At 38.7% G+C, this 24,132-nt stretch overlaps 1 protein-coding gene across 2 annotated transcripts in view; it reads left to right on the forward strand.

Moving 5' to 3' along the window:
* The window catches only part of WDFY4 (WDFY family member 4), a 129,970-nt gene that overhangs the window by 40,664 nt on the left and 65,174 nt on the right, over nt 1-24,132 (forward strand). For both annotated transcript variants that reach the window (XM_042863041.1, XM_042863040.1), the window contains exons 19-40: nt 658-876; nt 1,775-1,959; nt 3,723-3,954; nt 5,736-5,887; nt 6,421-6,532; nt 6,663-6,853; nt 8,443-8,595; nt 9,511-9,584; nt 10,415-10,576; nt 12,185-12,276; nt 13,239-13,338; nt 14,063-14,268; nt 14,884-15,053; nt 15,555-15,680; nt 16,375-16,536; nt 16,688-16,885; nt 18,117-18,234; nt 18,697-18,854; nt 19,356-19,594; nt 20,686-20,795; nt 21,638-21,829; nt 22,252-22,391. In XM_042863041.1, the coding sequence (XP_042718975.1) occupies nt 658-876; nt 1,775-1,959; nt 3,723-3,954; nt 5,736-5,887; nt 6,421-6,532; nt 6,663-6,853; nt 8,443-8,595; nt 9,511-9,584; nt 10,415-10,576; nt 12,185-12,276; nt 13,239-13,338; nt 14,063-14,268; nt 14,884-15,053; nt 15,555-15,680; nt 16,375-16,536; nt 16,688-16,885; nt 18,117-18,234; nt 18,697-18,854; nt 19,356-19,594; nt 20,686-20,795; nt 21,638-21,829; nt 22,252-22,391 (3,491 nt within the window). The remainder of the gene's footprint in view (nt 1-657; nt 877-1,774; nt 1,960-3,722; nt 3,955-5,735; nt 5,888-6,420; nt 6,533-6,662; nt 6,854-8,442; nt 8,596-9,510; nt 9,585-10,414; nt 10,577-12,184; nt 12,277-13,238; nt 13,339-14,062; nt 14,269-14,883; nt 15,054-15,554; nt 15,681-16,374; nt 16,537-16,687; nt 16,886-18,116; nt 18,235-18,696; nt 18,855-19,355; nt 19,595-20,685; nt 20,796-21,637; nt 21,830-22,251; nt 22,392-24,132) is intronic.

The raw sequence follows: 24,132 nt of genomic DNA on the forward strand, positions 1-24,132 counted from the left end.
TTTCTACCTCACCTACAGATTTCTGAAAACACTGATTTTTCTGGCACATTAAAGGTAGCAAATAAACTGTGTGCTTTAATACACTTGCATGAATGCCTCAGTACATCTTTGAGCAGCTTTAGAGCTTGGCTCTCCAACATTAGACTTTACATGCAGCTTAACAGTGTTACCTGTTGACGTTAACTTCAGCGGTGTAAATTTAAATGTAGCTATTATGTAAACAAGTAACAAATACCAGATTTTAAAGTTCCAAGGAGAGTAGAAATTGTCAGTTAATGTTCAATGAGATTTTCCTATACCTGAAAATCCTCTATTCCGTTTAGTGGGAAGTGGTTATTCCTCCTGTACCTTTTGCTTCCTGATTGTTATGGAGTTTGTTTAAAGTTGTTTATGGCTTGGTGCTACCCAAATGATGAAGTCTGCGACACGCAGATCAGTAATAATATCTCAGCAGTCAGTTTTACTTCAATTATACACACTTGTGCATTTGTGTATGCAGTCTCTGATATTGAAGATAGGTAGTAAAATCTAGTAAAACAGATGGGAAATTAAATCTCAAATTCTAATGTTGTGTTACAAATCAAACACCAAAAAGTCTGCTAGTGTCTGCATAGAGAGAAACCACCTTTCTAACTACCTTTTGTTTCCTATCTACAGGCAGCAGGATGTTCCCTCCATCAAGTGGTCTGACTCTCTCTTGTTGGTTTCTGGTTAGCAAATTTGGCGTGGTGCACAACAGTCACCCACTCCGTTTCCTGACTATTGTGAGGCACATGTCAAGAACAGAGCAAGAATTTGTTTGCTTTTCAGTAAGCTTCTCCCCTCAGGACTGTTCCTTGGTCGTTTCCACAGAAGAAGTAGAATTCCAGCCACTTGGTGAGGCTTTTCTCAGTCAAGCTGCAGTATTGTCCTGCAGTGGTGTGTTAATGACACTTTGTCTCTTCAGTTTTCTTCTTCATCATATTTAAGTTTGCTTTAAGCATTGAGAATTATCTTGTGGACTGCAATAAGTGATGAAACTAATGGATACTCTAGGGAAACTTTTGAAAATGAGCTATATTACTATGCAAAGCTGTGGAGATTGAATGTGAGGAACCAGCTGGTTTCTGTCCTAGTGTGACAGCTTATAGGTTTGGAGAGTAGGACTGAGGAGTTTTGGAGCAGTCTAGCTTCCTAATCAAACAGCTTATTTTTTTCCTCACTTTGCATGTTTTCTCTCATGCCAGCCTATTCATCATCTTTCCTTATTAGCATTTGTCCCTTTGTCCTCATTGAGTACAGTAAGTACTTCAAATGTGGATTTGATTGAACTTTCTAGAGAAGGATGGAAATGGAATGAGAATAGTAGGTGGGAATTTCATGGCAGTTGTGAGTAATTTGCTTTCTGTGAGTGAAGTAAAAAATCCCAGCTTGCCTTTTTTCATAAGAACTACAAATTAATTTACAGAGTTTTACCTATTGAATGTGCTAGGAATTTCTTTCTGTTATCTGTGTCATTGGGTAGCCTAAAGGGTTCTCATTCTAGCTAGTATTTTGAATTTGTTCTAGTTCTCTCTAGTTTTACAGCATTCAAGCAGACTCCTGGAGGAGTCTTGGAAGTTGTGTAAGTCTCAGGTCCCCCTTTAGGGTAAGTTTTAGACATTCAGTGGGACAGCATCAGCTCATTCTCTATTCACAGACTTCTTATTTCTGTCACATTTGATAGTTGTGTTGCAGAGGAACAGGGGGAGGTGAGAGAGACTTCCTGTTGACTGTCTGCTGTTTTTGTTGTTAGATATCATGGAACCTGAGGGAGAGGTCCAAAATATCTCCCCATTTCCAGAGCAAGTTCAGTTTGACTGTGGCAAGCTGCTGGTCACTGGCCAGTGGCATCATCTCACAGTGACAGTTGCTAAGGAAGCAAAGAAGAACTGCATTGTGTCTGCATTTATAAATGGTCAGACGCTTGGCTCTGCAAAGGTGAGAACTGCACAGAACTTATACCTTACAGCTTAGCCTTTTATAGCGTTTTGTTTTTGTATCATTTTGCATATACCACATCTGCTCAGTGTAACCATATTTGCTTACATAAGATATGCTTATACACACTGCATCTGAATGGAAAGAGAGATCCGTATGAAGTAGGAAATATCTGTGCTGCTGCCCAGATGTTTATCAGCTTACACTGATGCTTTGAACTACGTTATGTTTTTTGTTTCCCCTCCCCCTAGTAAGCAGATAACTTGGCAATATTGAGTTGTTATACTCAGCTTGGTTTACAGGTAGCCCTGAGTTGTGTTCATGAAAAGCAGGTGTACTTTCCTTGCAGTCTGTTCTCTGCATAGTGGTTTTCACATAGAAAAATGGTGAGTTAGAGTTCATAGTTTGTGTGAGATATCACAAGAAAGCAACAGGACAAATGAGAAGAGCTCTTAGTTTCTATTATCATAATGCTCCTGGGTTTGAAGTTAATCTCACATAATTACAGTGATTTGATTTATAGATATTGAATGCATGAGCGTTGAAAATGCAGCCTATTTCTATTGCAGCTCTAATTGGTGTGGTGTGTTTTGGTTTGTGATGTTTTTTGATTCCTTTTATTAATTGGAACTTGCAACCTTGGTCTCCTCCAATCAGTTCCCATGCTTCAAATCAGTCTTAATATATGCAGAGCTCACTTGTGTGCTTTCTACTTCCTTTGTAAAAGCAACCTGCTTAATTCCAAATATTCTCCTTCACATACTTGAGAAAAATGATCTGTCTTCTAGATGTCTTTTGGGACCTATATCAATTTCAAGAATGAAAATTTAATTTGCCTTCCTTCAAATGAGGCTGAAATTTATCAATAAAACTAGGCCTCAGCATTGCAATTGATTAAACAATTCATAGAAAATATGTTTAACATACAGTGAAACAGCTCATAATAAATAAAACAAGCATTTAGCAAATAAAAGATGGTCCCTATGCTAGGATCTCAGACATGATGCAAACACTGACTTACAGTGAAAAGAAGACTGTGTAATAAATGATAATTGTGCAGTAGTTGTTAATGTCAAAAACTGCTTTTGGGTTGTGGTGGGGGGGAGAGGGGTAAGATGGTGCACCAGGACTAATGGTCATTCATTTAAGCACTGAGTCCTGTCTCTTGTGACTGACCAGCACTGTGTTATGTATCTCAGCGGTAAGAGACTGGTCAGTTCTAGCAGTCTCACTAACAGCAGGTTGCTGGAGGCTGAGTGAAGCACTGAAGTACTGTACAGTACAAAAAACATTCTAGCTAGTCCTTTCTAGAATTGTCTCAGTTGAGGAAGCGGGATCTTTATTTTGTTACCAAAAATAACTGGTCTACTTAGCTTTCACTGACGCTAACTAATGCACTTGGGCACTTTGTTCTCTTCAAAAGCTGTTTGCTCTCTGAGTGGCTAATACAAGGCACAATTTGGCTTCCTGTGCTGAAAGTCAGTCTGAGTTACGAAGTTAAAAACAGAAAATTTTGTTTGTCAACACTTGATTTTGAGTGTGTTCCCTAAACAAACAAATAGCTTTGAACTTCTCATGATGCTTATGATTGTGTTACTTATGAAAGTCCAAATTGTAAGCAGTAGTTGATGATAATCATCTTATACAGTTGTGAGACTTCACTGAGGAAAGAGGAGACAGGTTGTGCCTTTTGGAACAAGACCAGGACCTCAAGGGACAATGAGTGTGCTGAGTCCCCTCAGTAAATTCTTCCTCTATTGCAGATGCGGTATTTCCAGATGTTACCAGGTAATTGTATTTCCATGGATCCGTCGTCTTTTATTGATGTCTATGGGTACATAGCTACTCCTCGAGTTTGGAAACAGAAGTCCTCCTTGATTTGGCGCCTTGGCCCCACATACTTGTTTGAAGAAGCCATTTCTGTGGAAACCATGGAGGTGATTAATAAGCTTGGTCCACAGTATTATAGCAACTTCCAAGCAGTACAGCTTCAAGGTATGTGATAATTCTTCTCTGACGCTATTTGTTTTTCAGGGCAAAGTTCTTTTTTTTTTTTTTTTTAACTGCCATTAGAATGATAGCTGTGCATAAAGTTCTCTGTAGAAGCCTGGAATTCCATGCTGATGGAAGTTGTACAAAATTGCAGTAAGATGCAATGAGGATCTTTTAACATACTGCAAAACAGGAGGAAAAAAAAAAAAAAAGGAAGAGGAGGAATCAATTTTACCCTGATTTTTTTTAAAGAGGGATAATATTTCCTTCAGATGTAAGATTGCAGTTTCTGTTGCACAAATGTTAAGGATGGAGCTTTGTAACAGAGATTTTCTGCATTTATGGTACTACAGAAAAATATGGCAGTGAAAGAAACATCTGTCATTGCAAATGTCTGCAAAGTAGGGTAAAGAGGAGGGGTAGAGGAATAAGTTACATTCCATTTAATGAAGAGGCTTTTTAACTAAAGCATATTATTAGCTTCAATTTTTAAGCAAGCAGATAAAACATTTCAGTTATTGATTACTGTTTGTTCAACAAGTAATGCATTCCTCTCTGTATTATAAATCAGCGGTGAAATAGGATGATCATTTCCTGTTAGAAAAGAACAGAATAGCCCCACCTAATGATGTGCTAAAACAGAGTGAGGAGACTGGCTGAAAGTCTTCCTTCAGAATATTGTGTGGGGGGGGGTGGGGGAGGGGTGGTGAAATCTCTAAGTCAGGGTACAGGAGGATGTGTGGGGTTGAAAGATAAATTAGATGAAAAATACATCCCTAAAATTTAAAAAAAAAAAAAAAAAATACTAATAAGAGTCAGGTGGATTTGGGTTTTTTTTTTTTTTTTTTTGAAGTACTGAGTTTGCAAGTCTGTGATGCTTGTTCTCTTCTGCATGCGGGTCTTCCCAGATGACTTCAGAACTAAATGTGTATTGCAGACATTTGACTCCAGGTTGAGGACTTTGATGTCCTTTTGCAGAAAAATCATGACATAATCAGATCATTGTGAAACGATCCTTCTCTCTGCCCCGCTTTGGGAAGTATCTTACGTATTCCTATTCCATCAAAATATAAAGAGAAAATTTTCAAATAGGAACTTTGACTTAAGTTTCAGCATGAAAACCCCAAATACTGTGCTATAATTCTATTTGCTTTTAGGAACTGTCTTGAGCATTATTAAACAGTTTCATAAATCAACATTTTTCCACTTTATGAAATGGTCAAGATTTTTTAAAAGAGATTACATATTATTTTTCCATGTGTAAGTAGGAATAAAAACTCCTTTAAAGAAAAGCATATAACTTCATACAATTGTTAAACTTCTGAATTTGGTATGTTTTGGTAGCTTCCTATATGTCGTAAGTTGGAAGCTCTGAACTTTTGCCCTTGTCCTTTACTTTCTGGCACATGAATCCCTGCACCTATCTGAGAAAGCCCACAGAAATGTGGAAGGAATCTGAAATGTTTTCTGTCTTGACTGTTTATACTGACTGGACAAGAAATTATTTTCTGGACTTCTGAGTTTCATGGGTTCTGGGATAGGATGTAGCATATGGATGATTGACAAAGAAGAAACGAGGAGACAAACTAAGCTTATCTTCTGGTGCTTGTGTTGGCAAGCTGCCATGCACTGGGTTGAAGATTCAGGGATTTTTCTAACTCTAGTTAAGTCAAAATTAGGTTCCTGTCTGAACTCTGTTTTCCTCCGATTATTTTTCAACTTCCTCTCTTCTAACTTGCTGAAGTTGAAAAATTGTTTCGGAGGCTTACAGTTTCTCATTTTAGGTGAGAACCAATATAGTGAACAGAATCCTGCACAGCTGGTGGCAGAAGAGAAGATTTCTTTTGGAATCAATGCTGTGTGCTCATCTTTCAGTACCATTCAAGATATAAAGAGCTCCTACAATGAAGTGGATGGCCGTCTGGTTGCTAAAGAGGTCTCTTGTTCTCCTTATTCCTCATTTCTTTCAAATATTTTTTTTCATTTTTGTTTGGTTTGCCCAAGCAACATTTGTGACTTTTCTTCATTCCATATCTTTAGTGAATCATTTCAACTCTTTTACGCATTCCTTTACTTTATTAATTGCTTTAGTTTTCATCTATAGAGAGAAATAGATGGAACAGTGTGAACACAATATTGAAAGCCTTTCTTGAAACAGCATCAGATGCCATAATTTTAAGGTCTAAGGATAATTCATTTACTCAAAGCCTTTTCAATGATTTTTCATATGCTATTATTGCAGTCATGACAGTGCCGGGCCTACTTGACATGTCAAAGAAAGAGTTGTGCAGTGTTTTTGGTGGGTGGATGTTTGTCCTAATGATCAACTTAGAGGAAAAAAAAAATCAGTTTTTATATACAGAGCGTTCTTTGTATTCTAAAAGTAAAAAACCTGAAATATTAGATCCTGTTTCTTTTTGTCTCCCAATAACTCCAAGTTTTTCCAATGATGTCTCTTACCTGTTTCAGATTGGGATTAGTTCTCGGGATGCTTCGACTCCAATATTATTGGCCAAGAATATAGCTGGACACCTCTCAGGCTCCTTGCGGACAATTGGATCAGTTGCTGTGGGCCAATATGGTAAATGCACAATGCTTTCATGTTTCTGAGTTTTGTGTTGTATGGTTTTGTTTAAGAGTTGGGTCTGTCACTGTCTGATAATAGATATAGTCTGTCTGACTTCCTGACAGAGTAACACTACAATTTCTAGGGGTAAGAGTATTCAAGTCCTCTCCAGCAGCTACTAGCCTGAACTTCATTGGAGGTCCTTCCATTCTCCTGGGTCTCATTGCTATGGCATCTGATGACCACACCATGTATGCAGCTGTCAAAGTTCTGAACTCCATCCTAAACAGTAGCCCAATGAGTGAAAAATTGATGAGACACATTGGGGGATACCAGGTGGGTGCTCTTTTGTCATCCTGGATATTGTCTTTCCTTTAGAAGGCCTTATTCTAAAACGTGTCAATGGCAATGAATATATTGGCTACCAGCCCTAAAGATTGGAGCTGTATAAGCTCTGGGATCTTGGAGGGGGGAATATGAAAATCCTGTGCTTACAGTTCTCTTCAGAATTCCTTGTTTTATGGAATTACGATTTCTGGGGACATATATAACTTTATATCCACTTGTGCAGGTGATGCATCTTGGTCAGACACGGTCTAATAATGAAAGGTGTCATTTCTTTATATTAAGAATATTGTGTATAGTTAGTGAAGTCAGTGTGGCAGATGTCTGAGTTATCCACCCCTTACCAATGTGCTTCACTCCTCCCACAAAGACCAGTTCTCTAACAGATCTACATTTTGGCTGTGGTTCATCCAGCCTCAGATTCATTTTCAGAGACTGTATAGCATAGGGTTGATAGGGAATTCCTCTGCTTCAGTCTTTACTATGTATGAAGAATTGTGCTGAAAGAAATAAGTGCTGTCTGCATTTTGAATGTAAGCCTGTTGTAAATTGATCTTTCAAAACTGAAAGCTGTTTGGACTCGAGAGTTTGGTTGTTTCAGAGAGAAAGGGCAAGTTTAGAACACTATGTATGTAATATTGGGTGTTTTAAGACTGGAGTGTGGAGTTTCAGTTCAATATTGCTTACTTTATTTATGCTTTGTAGGCTAAGCAGACTCATATTGTGCAGAGATGGTTTCAAGCAAAACACTGTTAATGTTAGGGCTTCATGAATGATTGATTATAAAGTTTCCATGTTCCCAGTTTGTCAATTTTTCATGAATTGATCCTCATTCCTATGAATATATTTATCATACTTAGGTACTTCTTGCTCAATACTTTTTTGTACGTGATTAGTAGATTGTGCACAAGCTGTTCCTTTCTACTCTGTGCTAAAAAGTATTCTAATGTGGCAATGGAACGATTTTGCTCTTTAGATGTCTGAACCTTTTTTTAATTTTAAGTAGGTGAGTGATAAGCATGTGTTGATATGTATTTTCAAAGGAAGTCTATTCCTCCCAAGTTATTTAAACTGTAGTGATTTGCTGAACATTTTTCTCACTGTACCAGGAATTGTTTGAATAATTAAAAATTGCTTCAGTTGAAGCACTGGAAAAGATTCACAAAGATGTCTTTCATTTGAAGAGATCAGTATAATTTTTTTAACTAGCACACTTTGCATCTTAAAGAACAGAGTAGAAAATCTACTGTGATTATTTGGAATGACTTACTGTAAATGGCTATTTACAATTTGTATGTTGCATTTCACAAACTGCATTCAACATAATATGGTATACATGGTGTGCCTGCTCAATGGCACAATTTTCAAACACCTTCAAAAATTTAACTTTTCACTTATCACTTGAGTTTGTCTCAATTTGAGCTCAAATTTTTACTTCATGATGCTTATGCACCATTTTATGTTGTATGAACACATGTATGACTGCTGCAGCCAGGCAAATGGTGTATTTGACTTGGATTTAAAAATAGGGTTACAATTTGTGTGTTCAGCAAATATTTAACGTGTTGTTTTTTTTCCAGTTGCTGACATACCTGTTAAAGAGGAAAACACAGCTGTTAAACAACAGGATTTTACAGTTAATGTTCTCCCTAGTGGGCACAGCTGAACTTGGTTTTGGGTCTTCAGTTATCAAGAATTATAATGCATTCCAGTATATTCTCTGCAACTTTGAGGTAAAACTGTGGGTTTGACTTAAAAAAGATGCCCTTATAGTATAGAATTTAGTTTGCTCATAGCACCTTCTGAATCTGATTTCTGGGATGTAGTGGTGTGTGCTGGTATTTAACACCATGGCTCACCTTATGAGGTTCTGGCTCCTGGAACAGCTGCTGCTCTGACACTGTGGCTCCATGTCATGCCCTGGTGCAGTTCCTGGAGTGTTTCTGTAGAGCCTGAGGGCCTGTTCCTCATGTCTCAGAAGCAGGATTTCTTTGGCACTGGGTTGGGTTTTCTAGTGCCTGTATGGAAATAGCTTGCCTTGGTGAGAAGCAAGTCTGAGGCTTTGTGCTTCTCCTTGTTACATCCCTGCAGGGAAATAGACACTGTTCCTTTCCACCTTCTTGATCTCTTTCTCCAAGCAATATCTATATGGCACAGAATGTCTGGAAGTTACTGTGTTAGAAATAAAATATTCCTTCATTTGTGGTATTTGACAGCTTATTTTTTAATTCTAGATATGGCTTTGTTTTAGCTCTTTATTCCACAGAGGAGTACTGTGATTTTCATGCTCCTCCTATAAATTGTGTTCCCTGTGAGTGGATGTACTTCTTAGGCATCCTTTTCACTTCTTTCTTTGCCTGCACAAATATGCCTGTTACTGTGTTTCTCCTTCCCATACTGCAGAAACCATTCATACAGTGCTGAGAATATTATTTTTTTGTTTGTTTGTTTTACTGTTTACTTTAAACTTTAAGTTTACTGTTTAATCTTTGTACACATGCATGATAACAAATTCTGCACACTGTCATTCAGAGATTAGCAGTTTGAGGTTATCCTCTCTGAGCCACTTACTGCTCTTCCTCTGCCACAGGTTACTGTACTGTCAGTTCATCACAGTAGTAAAATCTCTGCTTTCCTTTATCTTTCAGCTTTGGATGAAAGCACCAGAAAATCTTGACCTTACTCTTTTTGCACATCTTGTGGAGATCTTGCAGTGCTCCAGGTACACAGCTAGTATTTAAATCAGCTGCATGTGGCTGAGACTGAGAGATTGATGTGGGCCCTATCTTAGTTGGAATGATTGGATTCTGTGTGAATGATTCATCTGCACTCATCTGAAACTTCAGGGGTGGAATTGGTGATTTGATCAGACAGATGACAGCAAGACCAGACTAGGAAAAGCTCGCTGGTGACCTTCTTTATATGGAACTACGAGTGCACAATGAAAGTTAAAATGCATGTTAGGGAGAGGCATCTGAATCTTTGAAGGAGTGTGGAATTTATTTTTAAAAAAATAAAAGGGTAGGGGTAGAAGTCATGTGTTTAAAGCAACTATGATGATTTCTTTTTCTTCTTTTTTTCTTTTTTTAAAGTATACTTTCTTAACCAGTTCACTAGAGTTAAACGTATCTGAAGAGATGCAGCAATACAGAAGGGCTGAGTACAGCAGGATGCTAGGTTTCTTCATTTGGCACCAGAAAGATTTCTGCAGAGCTATTTGATGTCCCTTGCTGAGTTTTACAAGAACAGCATTTATTACCACCAACTCACTGCTTGACAAGTCAATAGTATTTTCTTTGAACTCACTGAAATGCAGCAGTTTCCTGGGGAGAGGGCAGATACAAAAGGTGGAAAACACACATAGACGTCTTAAGATCTCCATTGTTGACGCTATGTCGAAAATATTCAATTTGCCTGACAATGTTTGGTTGGTTGCCAAGGCAGCATTAGAAGCCAAAGGTGCAAAATATCAATGCAACCTGATTTGCTGAAACCCAGCAATTTTTGTTCTTTCCAGTAAAAGCTTTTAATAGTTCATGTGCTTTTATGCAGAGGTGGATGTCAGAATGCTGAAGTTGCCCACCAGGTGCAAATGGTACCCAAGCTCATTTTCCTCTTCAGTGATCCTGAAATCAGCAACTCCAGGATCACTGTGGTCTGCACTATCCTATCCCACCTGCTGCAAGGATACTTTAACACAAAGGATGTTCTCAGGTAACATTCAAGTCTATTGCTTTTTCTCAGTTTGCAGGTGAGCTATTCTCCTGCCTGTGTTGGAGAGAAATCTGATAGAACTTCTCTAAGCTCACCTTTGGTAGGAGCCCCAAATCTCTGGCAACTCCGAAGTCCCCACTGATTAATGACTCTTAGGCCTTCAAAACAGTGTTACTTAAGCTTACGTTTATGTAACTCACAGGCTGGGTGATGGCCCTTAAAATGAAGGCACAAATAGTCTCACTGATACGGCTGGGACTATGTAGTGTCTGTACTTAATATTTGGTCTCACTAAAGCCTGCCCCTGAAGTATTGCAACCCCTTTAGTACTGGAACGTGGCCTCACTTATCTATGTACTTAATCATATTGGCTTGACTTGTATCCCAGCAACTGTAATTTTTGTACTTTTGAATTTCTGTCAGCTAAACATGTAATTGTCAGCAATTCATGAAATGAAGTGTTTCAATGCTTGTTTGCTTTCCATAGAATGCAGTGTCTTATGTTCCCACTTAACACAAAGCAAATGCACTGCACAGAAGACAGCTGTTTTAAAGCTCTGTCTTTGACCAAGTACATTGTAGAGACAGTTGCTGAAATTTGTGGTCTCTGCAGTCAGCTGTTAGCTCTATTGACAGGTAAAAGTATCTCAAGTCATTACTGTGGAGTAAGCTAACATGAACTTGCTGCTAGCCCCAATTTTTTTTTGGTGAAATTGTCTGATGTGTGTTCCTACCTTGGGCTGTATGAGTTGGCCTGTGTTCTGTGGCTTTTTTTTTTTCCACAGATGTATGAGTAATGGATTTGTTACATCACATTTGTATTATGCTAAGGAGTGAGCATGAAACTTTTAAAATCTCATAAATAGTTATTTTGTATGGTAATTGCGTTGGTGGTCAGGCCGATTGGTGCTGCATAAGTGGATAAAAACAGTCACCATCCTTTAACCTGTCTGAGAATAGAGACTATAGCAGGCTCTCTGCAGCACTGAAAGGTGCTGAGGTTTCTGTTGCTCCCAGATTTTATGCACAGCTGTTGGACCATTCCTGCAGAACAAATGATATTCTATCCTTTAAGGAACACCTTAATCATGGGCTGGAGGTTATGCACCTGCACAAAATGTGTATGTTACATCTATCTGCATAACCAGTTAATGGGTTAAGGCAAACTACTGATGAAAAGAAGTTGCCAGTTTTCCTTCCTGAGTAGCTGCTGAGGCTTCTCCACTTTCTTCTTTACAATTGGAAACTAAATGCTAGTGACAGTGATATCCAAGTATCCCAAGTTCAGAGTCTGTCCCTGTCTCCAGCTTTATGTAAGCAGAGTGCTTAACCCAGTATTGCCATTGTTAAAGACCTTTAAAATTAGGAGATAAAACCACATGCACAGTAGAATAGACATTATTTACATTAGACAAATATCTTTTTTACTTCCTAGGTTATAAAGTTTTACCTTCCTATTTCAAGCTTGTTTCTGAAGCTGTTAGAATTTCTAGCAGTCATCATTAACATTCATTGTTAATGAACATTAGGGTATATATGTTATCTCAAGTTAATTAGACAAATCCTTTTATTCTGCTGACCAAAACTGCTGCCTTCTTTCTCTGGAAGGATTGGTTTGTTCCTTGTTTACACTTTGAAGCCCTCTTCTGTGGATGAAAATCAGCTATGCCTGGACAGTACAGCTGAGATGCCCAGTGAAGGTGAGAAACTACCTTTGGTGCATATGTTCTCATAGATGGCTGACATCCCCTCTTTCCTACAGCATGATGAACTCTAAATGTAACGTAATGCTGCTGCCGCCAGTGACAGGAAGAGATGCAACTCAGACGACTGGCTGGCAAGGGATAGGCTACGCTCATGTGACATAAAAGTGTGGGGAAGAGTTGCATTGTTACAAAGTCCCAGTGTGAAGAATAGTGGAGTGGTAGTCACAATATTCATGTGGGAAGACCCGGTCTTTAGCAGGATCCTCCTCTCTGCTAAGGCACCAATATTTTAACTGCGTTGTCCAGACCTTACACATAATGTTGGATTTCACAGACGCACACTGAAATGAAAGCCAATTACATTGAAATTGCTTCCAATGTACTGGATGGAATAAAATTTCATTTGACAACCTGGATTTTCTATGAATGACTTGCTACACTTATAGCAGATAATTGTACGGAGCTCTGCACCTATTAAATATTTCCGTTCATTTAAGTCTCCTATGTATGGAGGAGCTTCCAAACAACTGACTCACCTTGCCTGTGATCTCTCAGTTTAGACGATATGGGTTATTGCACCTCTAAACAATATGAGGCAGACACCGATAACTGTAGTTTGTACCACAGAATAGACATCACAGCTAGCAAATGCTTCCTATTCACTTTTTCCTCTCTAGTTAACTTGAGATTGCTTCCTATGGATTATTATTCAACATGTAGTTCAGATGAGTTTTAAGAAGCTCTAAAGACAGAACTTTTACAATGTAAGCAGTAGTCATTTCTAATTTTTGTAGAAATTCTTATATGTAAAATCTGATATTGGCATCTTTTTACTTTGTAAGAACCGTTGGAAGTACCTCCATTGGGATAATGTAATGCAAACAAGGTTGTTCATCAAAGCAATGGAACATGTGTTTAGTTTCTTCATTAGTCTTAATACTTTCTGATATTTATAGCCGTAAGCCAAACATCTGGAAAGACAATCTGGCTTCGAAACCAGTTACTGAAGATGCTGTTAGACGTAATTTGCTCAGCCAAAATTCATCTGTCCTCTGAGTAAGTAGAAAATTTGGGAGGTAAGAATGATTCCTCTAGACTTCCTCTTTTTTGATGTTTGATCATGACAAAACAATGTTATTTGTGTGTTAGAAAAAGGATAAGATCAGAGTAGATTCATAATTGTTTTGCAATAATTTATCTGGGTTCAGAGTCATCTCCATTAAAGAAAAAAAGCAACAAAGTTTCAAGTTTCTAAAAAAGATCTCGAAGGAATGAAGAGTTTGCTGTTTCTTCATGACAAGAGTTGGAAAAATCTCAACTGTCTGAAAAGCGAATGTGGAATTAAAATCCCTTATCAGTCATAAACATACCGTTATAGTTGTACCTTGAATAAGCAAAAGGAGGATTGCTGGATGCTGTAACTGTGCGTTTCCATTTGTTAACTTACATTGGACTTCAGAATTTAAACTGGAATTTTGAATTTCCTAGGTTGAAAGACCTAGTTGGTGATGTAGTTTATATCAGTTATTGATATGCATTCTCAGAGGGAACATAATGCTAATAAGCTTTTTGTAAAAAGATGTTGAATTTAGCGAGAATGAAATGGCTTGAACTGCAAATGTCTCTACATCTTCATCAGTCTGTGCCGCGGCAAAACTTTAACCAGAATTTTTCCAGAAAAACTTGGGTGTCAAAATTACTTAGGGTAAATAAAAACTTCCTCACTTTTAAAATCACCTCTATCTCTTTTCATGTATTTCCATTTCTCTGTTTATTCTAGGGCACAAGAGGAGACTTTTTTAACTTTAGGGCCAGACTGGTTTCTGCTGTTCACGCAGAGCTACCTGCACTCTAGCACAGTTGTGCTAGGAATCAAGCTACTGCTGTACTTTTTACACAATCGTTTGCTGCTGAACAAGTTCAAGGAAGGGATAGTGGCTGGCCGTTGGCTGGAAAACAGCACTGCTGGATTGAATATTCTAATGGGTACGTGTGTGTTGGTTTAATGCTCCTGAAACAATCCCTTGATCAAACTCAGTAGCAGAATTCTCTTTAATCTGGTTAGACCAAGAACTGGTGTTACTTTTCAGGGTGGGCTTATCCTAGTACCTCAGCTCTTCTGGGGTGAAAGGTGGAAGGAAGCTGCTTGGTTGCACTGGAGTTGTTGGCTTTTCTGATGAGAGTTTGCGGACATGAATTTTTTCATGTTTAAAATCAAGTTACATCACAAGCCTGTGAAGAATTCAAATGTCAGCTTGTGTGCTGAATCTTATCTTCCTTTAAGTTTTTTTCAGCTTTCTTTTTTCTAAGTATTTTTTTTTTCAGCTTCTTCCCAGCTTGACAATAGATCTGTGGTTAGGCAAGAATAAAGAGAAAAGAGGAAAAATTCAGGGACAGTCTCCTGTAACAAAAGTGGCAGTGGGAAAAATTGTTACGTTTTAGTCTTAAGTAGTTTTGTGAACTTCTAATGTTGAGATCTAGCAGAGTTACGAGTGGCCTAGGGCACATAGAAAGGAGGATAAAGTTGAATCAGTAATCTTATTTCTAATATGGCATTCATTTGTAGACACTTTCTCAGAATGTTTTCCTTTTCCTTTAAAGATAATTTAAAAACTCATCCTCTGGTACCTGACAGTGGCTCCATCTTGATTTTTGGGTTTTCTGTGTTGCAAAAATGTCTGACTGATCATGTCCACATCCCTGAGATCTACTTGCTGGTGGCAGGGCTCTTTCTTGCAACTCCATACAGTGAGCCACCTGAAGCAGCCAAGGTAAGAAAGAAGTAGTGGACAAGCATGAAGCTGCTGTAACTTTACTGCTTTGACATTCTATGGCCTTTTGTATGGCAGGATTTACAAGAAAGCTACCATACTTAGTTTTCGTGATAGTTAAAATCAATCATTCACACTTTAAGAATGAAGTTGAGTTTGATTTCAGGAAATGTGTTCAGAGCAGATTTCTTCAAGCCTTTTAATACCTAATGCACATTAGAAGGCAATTCAGATTAGTTTTCCTATCTGTTCCTATGTTGTCAGGACTAATTAAAATCTCAAAGTTAGTGGATTTGGGTACTTCTTCCTGGTGTCCTGAGAAGGCGTAAGGCTTTCCACCCCACAAATAATGCCAAAGATGTCTTTCAGAAGGGGGCAATACATTAGGGTTAGATGTGAAGATGTGAATTGAGGTTTTGTAATTTTTTTTCTTTGAGCAGGTGGTGTTCTTGATGTGTCATAAATCTGATCCCCTCTTAAAAATATATCTTCCTGATGTAGGGGGATCTTGACTCTATGTTGCAGTGGATCTTGCAGCAGCATGATACAGAGAATGTCCTCAAAAATGGGTTGTGTGCAGAGGCAGCTGCTTTACTGCTAGAAATGGTTAGAGCCATTGTGGACAAGGTAAGGCTTTTGTAGCAAGGTGTATAGAAATCAATGAATATTAAAATGTTATAATTACAAAGTAAACAAGAGTTTGGCAAAGTAGATAATGATAACAAAGAGAGAATAGATAGAAAACTTACCCCTATCCTGGGATCACTTACAAAGCTCTAGCAGAGCAGATTTCCAGAAGAGATCCTTCCCCACTGGTAGCCAGCTCTTAAATAGGTCTAGAATTGCCTTCGCCTGTGCTCCTCTGGCTGACTCATTGCTCACCTCAGGTGATCAATCAGTTCAGGCCGTGACTCACCAGTTCCCATACACAAGGAAAAGTGGAAGTTGAGTAGCATAACAAATTATGCGAGTGTTAGAGGTTCGTAACAGTACTGAGCCTAACTGTGAGCTTCAAAATGGGCTTCAAAATGTTTGCACGTTTGATGTGGTAAGCTTATGTTTAAGAATTCTGAACATAGGGATTAGGGTTTTACTCCCAGCATCACCCATTTTGCTCATTCTTTATGATAAGAAAGGTTACATATCTTGATTGGGTAAATCTTCAGCCTGCAAGCTGGGAGTTAGGTATTCGTGCCTTTTCTGGCTTCCCTGTGGTGGTGGTGGTGCTTGCTTACCAGCTTAGGAATACCTGTAAAGGAGCAAAGATAAGCTTTATCTGAGTATGGAATGCTGCCTTGACCAGATGGGTGTTTGTGTTCAGCCCATTGCAGGTGCAGAAGTCTCCTGGGAGATTGTCTATCCGGGGAATGTTATACAATTTCTGTGCTTGATCTATCACAGTTATACTCAGGACCCAGTGTGGCACTGTCCTGACTTCTTGAAAACTTTGGCTGTAGTTGCCTTCCATTCTGGAACACCCAAGGTATGTGAATGCCAGGCAGCACAAATCCTTCATAAATGTGTTGCTGACTTAAAAAAAAAAAAAAAAAAAAAAAAAAAAAAAAAAAAAAAAAAAAAAACTTCAGAAAAGGTTATAAATTAAAATCCCTTTCTTGTTCATCCGTGTTTTACAGGGAGGTTCTGAAGGTCTTTTGACTCCTGATGGTCCAGCAATTGCTGAAGGGAAGGGCTGTACTGATTCTTCTTCTCTCCCATGCCTCCCACATCCTGCCAAGAAACAAGTGTGGGATTTCATGCACATCCTCCTGATGGACAGTCTTCTCAACATCACAGCAAACAAACAAGGACATCCATTTGAGCTGCTTCTTGAGGTTTCTTTTGTAGTCCTCAGTCCTTTTTGCTGCTCTGCTTTGCAATAGGGGTGGAAGGACAGAAGGCAGTTAATGTGCTAGTGGCCTAGTGAAGGGCTAAGAGTGACGAAGAGATGTGTTCAGTGAGCAATGTCAGCAGCCCGGAACAAGGCTGGATCACAGCTCTTAGCATGCATAACTTTCTGGCAGATCTGGACAACATACTTAATGGAATTCCAACCTTATCTGCAAGGAAGAGACTTCTTTTCTACCTACTCTGCATTCATGTGAACTAAGAGAATGCTACCTTTAGACAATAGCAAATGCATTTTTCAGGAAAAACCTAACATTAAAGTAAGGCATGGAAAATTCTCCTTTTCCTTAGTAATGCCTATGTATCATTAGAACTACCCCTTGAATTCTGAGACCAAAAGATTTTACACGAAGCATTACTGTATACTGTTGTTTGTTTTTTTTTCCCCAATTTCTTTTCAGTACCCAAATAACCCCAAATCATCTGTCTTTCCTTCCTCTTAAAATAGATGAATAAAAACAATTAACTGTAACAATTGAACCTTGGTTATGAATTCCAATCGCTCAGAGCACTGGAAAGATTAAATCAGCAAATTGTCAATAGTCCAGATTCACTGAGGACAAGATTTCTTGGGAACCACCTGTGAGCCTCCATTCTACCCTTGTGCAAAACTTCACTTGTGCTCAGTATGCAGAAGGGCATTGTGCTGGCTCTCTGTTAGAGTGTAGACCTATGTAAGATGTTCTGTTCTGACAGATAGGGTATGAGGGTCTGCTGCTACATTTGTTGTCTGTTAACTGTCCAGGCATGTACTTTTCACATATGAGAACTACTGTTTTGCCTTTGTTTGCCAGTTCTCTGTGAATATGATGACAAAGGTAACTTGTCACCTTGCATCAGCTTTTCATATGCCCTCAGCAAGGATTAAAGCATGGAAATGAAATAGAGTTATTGTTCTTTCTGTGTTGTTTTTCTCCTTATCTTTCTAAAGCAGTGCCTAGTGTGTTAAGGGATCTAGTGTGTAAGGGTTTGACAATGTAGGCTATCTCAGGTTATGCTGCTTCACTTGGAATCTCTTCTCATTACTGTGAGCACAACTTTTACCAAACAAGATCTACTGAAATCAAAGGCCTTCGAATAAAGGCTAGAAATGAATTTCAGAGTGTAACTTTCTAGGTGTTTTTCTGCTGTAGTAATGTGTACATGGTGACTATACAGGCTTTTCCAGAGGATGCCACAAGTGAGCAGAAGAAACACTTTCAGACAAAAGTCTTGCTTTCTGCTATGGATATCTTCAATGCCGTCAGCCAAGGCGAAGGGAAAACAAGACCAAGAGGTGAGTGGTGAGATGCAGATCATTAGTTAGCTGACATTTGTTGTTTAGCTGTAACTATTAGGCAGACTTGGAAACAATATGTAGGACTCTATTCAACAATCTGGTCTGTGTGTTTAATTCTGCCACAGACCAGATTGCATAAATTACTGTAGTTTTATAACATGTAAACTTAGGATATTCCTTGCGTGCTTCTGAAAACAGCCCTTGTTGACTTAGTTGTTGCTGCTGTACTTGCTGAGTCATTGGTGGGACCAGTCCTTCATGACAGCATTTTAGTGAGATTGATTCTGTCCCTCCGGTCTAATTAACTTGTTTCTGCTAGACATAGAGTTTTCTTAGACATGTCCCACCTCTGAGTAATAGACATCAATCCGTTAAGACTCAGCTCTGATAGTCTCAGATCTCACTTATTTTACATCCCAGTATGTTTTTGGGATGATCACCCTCTTGTATCCTCTCCAGGGAATAGTGATCTTCATAGCTCTTCAGAATCAACTGCATCTGTATCCATGATGAACGTTACTTATTTTGCTCAGAAGCTGATTGAGAAAATGAACAGCAAAATGTTTGCTGCGGACTCCAAGCAAATCCTGCTCTTCATTGCCAAGCAGATTACAAGGGTAAGTCACATGTAAGACTTATTCAAACCATTGTCAACATTTTCTGTTTCACAGCATGGTGGTGATGCCACAATTCTCAAGAAAATGGCTGTAATCTGCTTATTGTTGTTATTCCTGTTTTCTTGCATTAGCTCATTGTGGCTGTGAATGACAGCCAGAGCTAGACTGTTAGCTCTTCTGCCTGTGCCACTATCTGTTGCCTACACATGTATTATTGAATGAGAAAAAATTACTCTTCCGCAATTCAAGAGACTTTCACAGAACTACTGGAAGAGTGAGTTTGTACCTAACCAAGGGGGTTGGAACTACATGATCCTTGGGGTCCCTTCCAACCCGGGTGATTCTGTGATTCTGTGTGATTCTGTGCTTCTGTGAATGGTCTGGGGGAATATTCCTGAAATAACTTTACAACAACTAAAAGAAGTGAAAGGAATGGATGCTTGGTGATGGGAGTTCTTTGAACAAGCCAAGTATGCTACTGTTTTTTTATTTTTTTCACAGGTCTTAGAAGCCCCTGTTTCTCAAAAGGATGTTTACCTCAGTACCATGTACAGCTGTTTAAACAGAGCCGTCCTCTACTGCCTGTCCAGACCACAACAGTCACTTCCAGAACAGTTTAATGTCCTGAACGCTCTCAGTGTTCTGCAGGAGCAGTGGGACATTATTTTTGCAACTTACAACTCAAGTAATAATTTCGTTATCTGCTTAATGCACTGCCTTTGCCAACTGAATTCTGGCAGGTACAAATGTTTGTCTCAGTATGTCTACTAACTCTGTGCTATCATGTATAGCAGTGGGTACAGAGAGGGGCATCTTGCAGTGGTGCCTGCTTTCAGTTGAAATAATACAGTACGTTACAAGTGCCTTCAGTAGGTCAGAACAAAGATCTAGGTGGCCCTGACTCCTACACCGTCTAACTCTGGCCCTTAGAGAAGAATGAGAACAGGGCAAATGCTAGGGGATGCTTTTCTGCTTGATTCTGTCAGTCTCTAGTCTTCTCAGTTCATGAACTTCCTGACCATTTGGGGACTCTCAAACTGCTTTAGATTTTGTGACGGTCCATTTTACTTGAATGGATTTTAAGAAGGGTCGTGATCTTTTATTCTCCAGCTATTGATAGCATTTCTGGATCCATGTATGAGTTGTAACAAACTTCATAAAGCCACCAGACATTTACTTTGAGTACTACTGTTTATCTGAAATTCCTGGTGTTCTTTACCTATTGAAATTCTCTGACACTCCACACCCTAACAACTATATTTTTTTTTGGCCAGGATGTTCTTAACTGTAATAATACATGATACAAGTACCATGGTGCTAAAGAATGTGGCTTTTGTAAACTGAATAAGTAAGCAGATCAGCTCTAAGATATAGCAACACAGTGTTTACTGCATAATGGGAAATAACTCCAGCAAGGAAATTTAGAGCAAAGAGGTTGCATACAAAGTGCTCAGGAGAGATACAGAAGAGGTGGATGGTGGAGGTGGATTTGGCTACCTCAGAACAGTCCTGTGCTTTGGCTAATTGAGGTAAATGGTAGCTACACCATGGATTACAGGGGTAAGACTGCATATGTAGAACATAGTGATCCATAGGATCTTAATGAGTGCTCCATAACTTGAAAAGACAGATTGGCTGTCATTTAGTTTCCATTTCCAGTAAATTCTGCAGTGTCATCTGATTGGTTGTTGTAAGCAATTGAACCTGGGAATATTGACCTGCTACGTGAATCAGATAGGAGAGGATGAGAGGAAATATCTCTAGTTTTTTTCACTGTTCTTGGTTTTCTACATCTCCTTGCCTCACATGCTCTCCTTTTCTTTTGCCATAGCTATCCAGAAGGTTTTGGGGTGGATGCAAAACCAAAACTGGCTTCATATCACCAAATTTTCCTTGCACCCAGTGAAGAAGAGGTGGGCAGCCTGCCTACTCCAGATGATGGTAATTCATTGCACACACTGACGTCAGCTTACAGAGTAGGGAAGTGCCTGGCCCAGACGGCTATCCATACAGCTTGTGCACATGTTGCTGAATTCTCTCTTTAGAGTTTATAGGAGCTGCAAATCACATAGTAGAAAAGGATTTTTTTATGCAATATATTTTAATTCCAAATTCATATTCCATGTCCTTGGGAATAATAGATATGTTTGGCAATCTCTTCATCAGATCATTACCACTATCAGTGCACTGCTACATGCTATTTATAGTTCTGATTTTTTTTTTTTCAGGATGCATATAGATTATCTCTTATACATAGGAAGAAGCATGTGGCTCTTTAGAGAAAAAAGTGAAAATATATGGGCACGATTCACTGAGGAGGCTGTCAATTGAACCTTACTGCAGAGGGATACTCCAAATTGGTCTGACTTGCAAGGAAAGACAGCAGAACAGCTCAGCACTTCCTTGTACAGCTCCTGCTGCCATATCAGATTGTTCTATGACTTGGCATGTTTGGATTGTTTCCTCCCACCATCGTTGATTCTTGAATCACATTTAGGTGCTTTAGAATTCCATGTGATAAGATCATCAAACTTCTGATGAAATGTTTTTTGAGAGAGGAACCAGAAAGAATCATTTGTAGCTCCTACTCATTTCACTCAGGCAGCTGAAATGTGTTTTTGTGTATTAGACTAAATAGTCTGGCTTTGAATGTGTGGAGGCAGTGAGTAGAATGAACAACTTTACAGACTCCAGCAGTTTTTTTCCAAATTAGATGTTTTTACTTCATCTGCTGCTTGACATGCTACTGATAAATTGATTCTTCATTCATTTTGTTGTCTTAGTTCGTCAGGAGATTCTGAGAACAATAGAAATCATCTGGAAGCAGCTCATCTCACAGAGGCGGCAGGCACTGGAGGACATTTACAACATGGATCTCTCTGTAAAAGGAAGTGACAGAGAAAGGGATATAAAGATAACTGAGATCACTCCTTTATGGGAAGAAATGATGGCAAAGGCTTGGCAAAATTTTCTAGGTCTCTACTTTTTTACATAATATTCACTTTAGCAAGCAAAGGCATTGCAGAAAATACAGCACATAATGTAAAACTGCTGATTCCTTGGCTGTACTCATCTCATTTTTAGTAATTTACTACTGTGACTATTTTCTATGTCGACCTGCAAGAAAGACATTCTTTGACAATTGTATCCCATTTAATGTCCCCCCCCCCCCCCCCCCCCCCCCCCCCCCCCCAGGGGAGGGAGGAGGAGGTATTTGGGTGAAGGTCATCCCAGTGTCAATTTTCTATGGTAAACCTCAGTAAGACTTTCAAATACAGGCTTTCAATGTTCTTGTAAGTAAAAGGTGTTCGGTGTTCGCTAGTGTAAGATGATACATTACACGTGACCTCCCCAAAAGCTCAACTTCAAGATCTTTTTTTTCTTTTTGGGCTGACAGCATCTGAAAAGAGAGTTCTTCAGAATAAATCAGTACTAGGCCTGTCTCAAAGCAAGCATAATTCTTGGAGTGAAAGCCTCTCTTCAGCTATGAGATTGATGCCTAGCCGAAATACAAAGGAAATAACATGCAAATCTGAGGTAACATCTGCTTTTTGTCTTTTTTTTTTGTCTCTCCTTTTCCTCTGGCATGGTTCTGGAGAATTTGTCTGGATTTGGAAGGCTTCTGGGTATCTCTGAAATGTTCCTTTTGGAAATTAGACACCCATTGCTACTAAAGTTGCTTTCCTAGCATTCAAGACTAAGAAAAGATGAGTAATTTTTTCTGACCTCCTGGATAGCGATTGCCAGGAAGCTTTACTTTGAGTTTGCCTTTCAGTGAATGAGGTGGGAGATGATCTAGAGCTTAAGTTAATAAGCAATGTTGGAACTCTCTGAGGGCAGTCCAAGTGTTTTTGTAGTAGTGTTGGCGCACTCATGCAGACTGGACAGAGGTATCTACGTGACCATAATCAGTCATCTAGACTTTATTAGATCAGTCTTGGAGCATCACTGACATATTGTGAAGTAGCTTTAGACTAACAGATCATCTGCCCATGTATGGAATGATTATGTAGCTCACATGGGGTAAGAAAACATGGTTTATCCTAGAAACATTGTCATTTTGTGTGCATGTGTAGCTATTTTTGCTGGAGAAACTTTATGCATGTCCACTATTTAGGAATTCACGCCTCTGTAGAAAAGGAAGTTCAGAAGTTGTGCTTATAATGCTACCAACTGGATTTGTTAATAGTGTTTCTGGTCATCCATGCTTCTCATATTCCTTCATGTACCTCCCATTTAATGACTTAAATCCTACTTGTCAACATTATCTGTTAGTTCTTTAGTAGTGCTTTTAAGTAACTGAAGCGTAATAATATCTGTAATTTTAAATCTAACTCTGATGTTCAAAAATTTTATAAGCTTTATAAATAATCGAGTTTAAAAAGCAAGACAAAAAAAGTAAAAGGGAAGAATGTATTTTTATGGTGGGAAGAGTAGAAAATAGAATAGCCAGGTAACAAACTAAAGACTGTGAGTTACTGAGATCTACCTTCATGAGCTACTTACATTGGCAATATTGATTTTTATTTTTATTTTTTTTTTAATTATTATTATTATGAGAGAGTGAAGTGTGAGAATGGTTTGCACCACTTATCTGAGTGGGAATCTGGTATTTGTTTCCAGGCTGTAACTCTAACAATGAATTGGTAGTGCCTACATACAGGTGCATTTTCACTTCATTTATCTGCTGTAGTCTTTTGTACGATGAGTCTTGGTGAATCCTACACTGCTAGCTGTAAAATGGAGTACTATAACAATTTAAGTTTTACTAAGTGTGATATCTAAGAAGTTACAGTAGCCAGGGATATATTATTTGTAATGCTGTAATAGTATCAAGCCATGGCCATTAATATGGTCATTGATATAAAGAACTTAGTTAGGCAGCCTTAACATATAACGTGTTAATAATGTCGCTTTTGACTACTATGTAAAACTTGTCTTTAAGACATCGAATTACAAGGATCAGGTATTTACCATAGCACTGTTCTCTTGTTTCTTACCTAATGTTGAAGATTAAAGGTCCAAATCTTAGTTTTGTGTCAAGAGGTAAGGAGAGCTTATATAAAGCAAAGGTGGGTCTGGAGTGTACGCAGAGTTTCTATTGCCAACCTCTATGTTCTTTGTTCCATAGTAGAAGTGGTGCAGCTGGGACTTGCTTTTTCATCTTTAAGCTTTTCCTTTACACATGGAGAGACATTTCTGTGGTTTTTTGCTAGGTGATTGTCCAGAAAACCAGTTAGTTGTGTGCATTGGGGTTAGAGTAGCTATGGGGTGGGAA

This window comes from Lagopus leucura, unplaced genomic scaffold (assembly GCF_019238085.1).
Source record: "Lagopus leucura isolate 7727_CA_CO unplaced genomic scaffold, USGS_WTPT01 Super-Scaffold_739, whole genome shotgun sequence".
NCBI classification, from domain to species: Eukaryota; Metazoa; Chordata; class Aves; order Galliformes; family Phasianidae; genus Lagopus; species Lagopus leucura.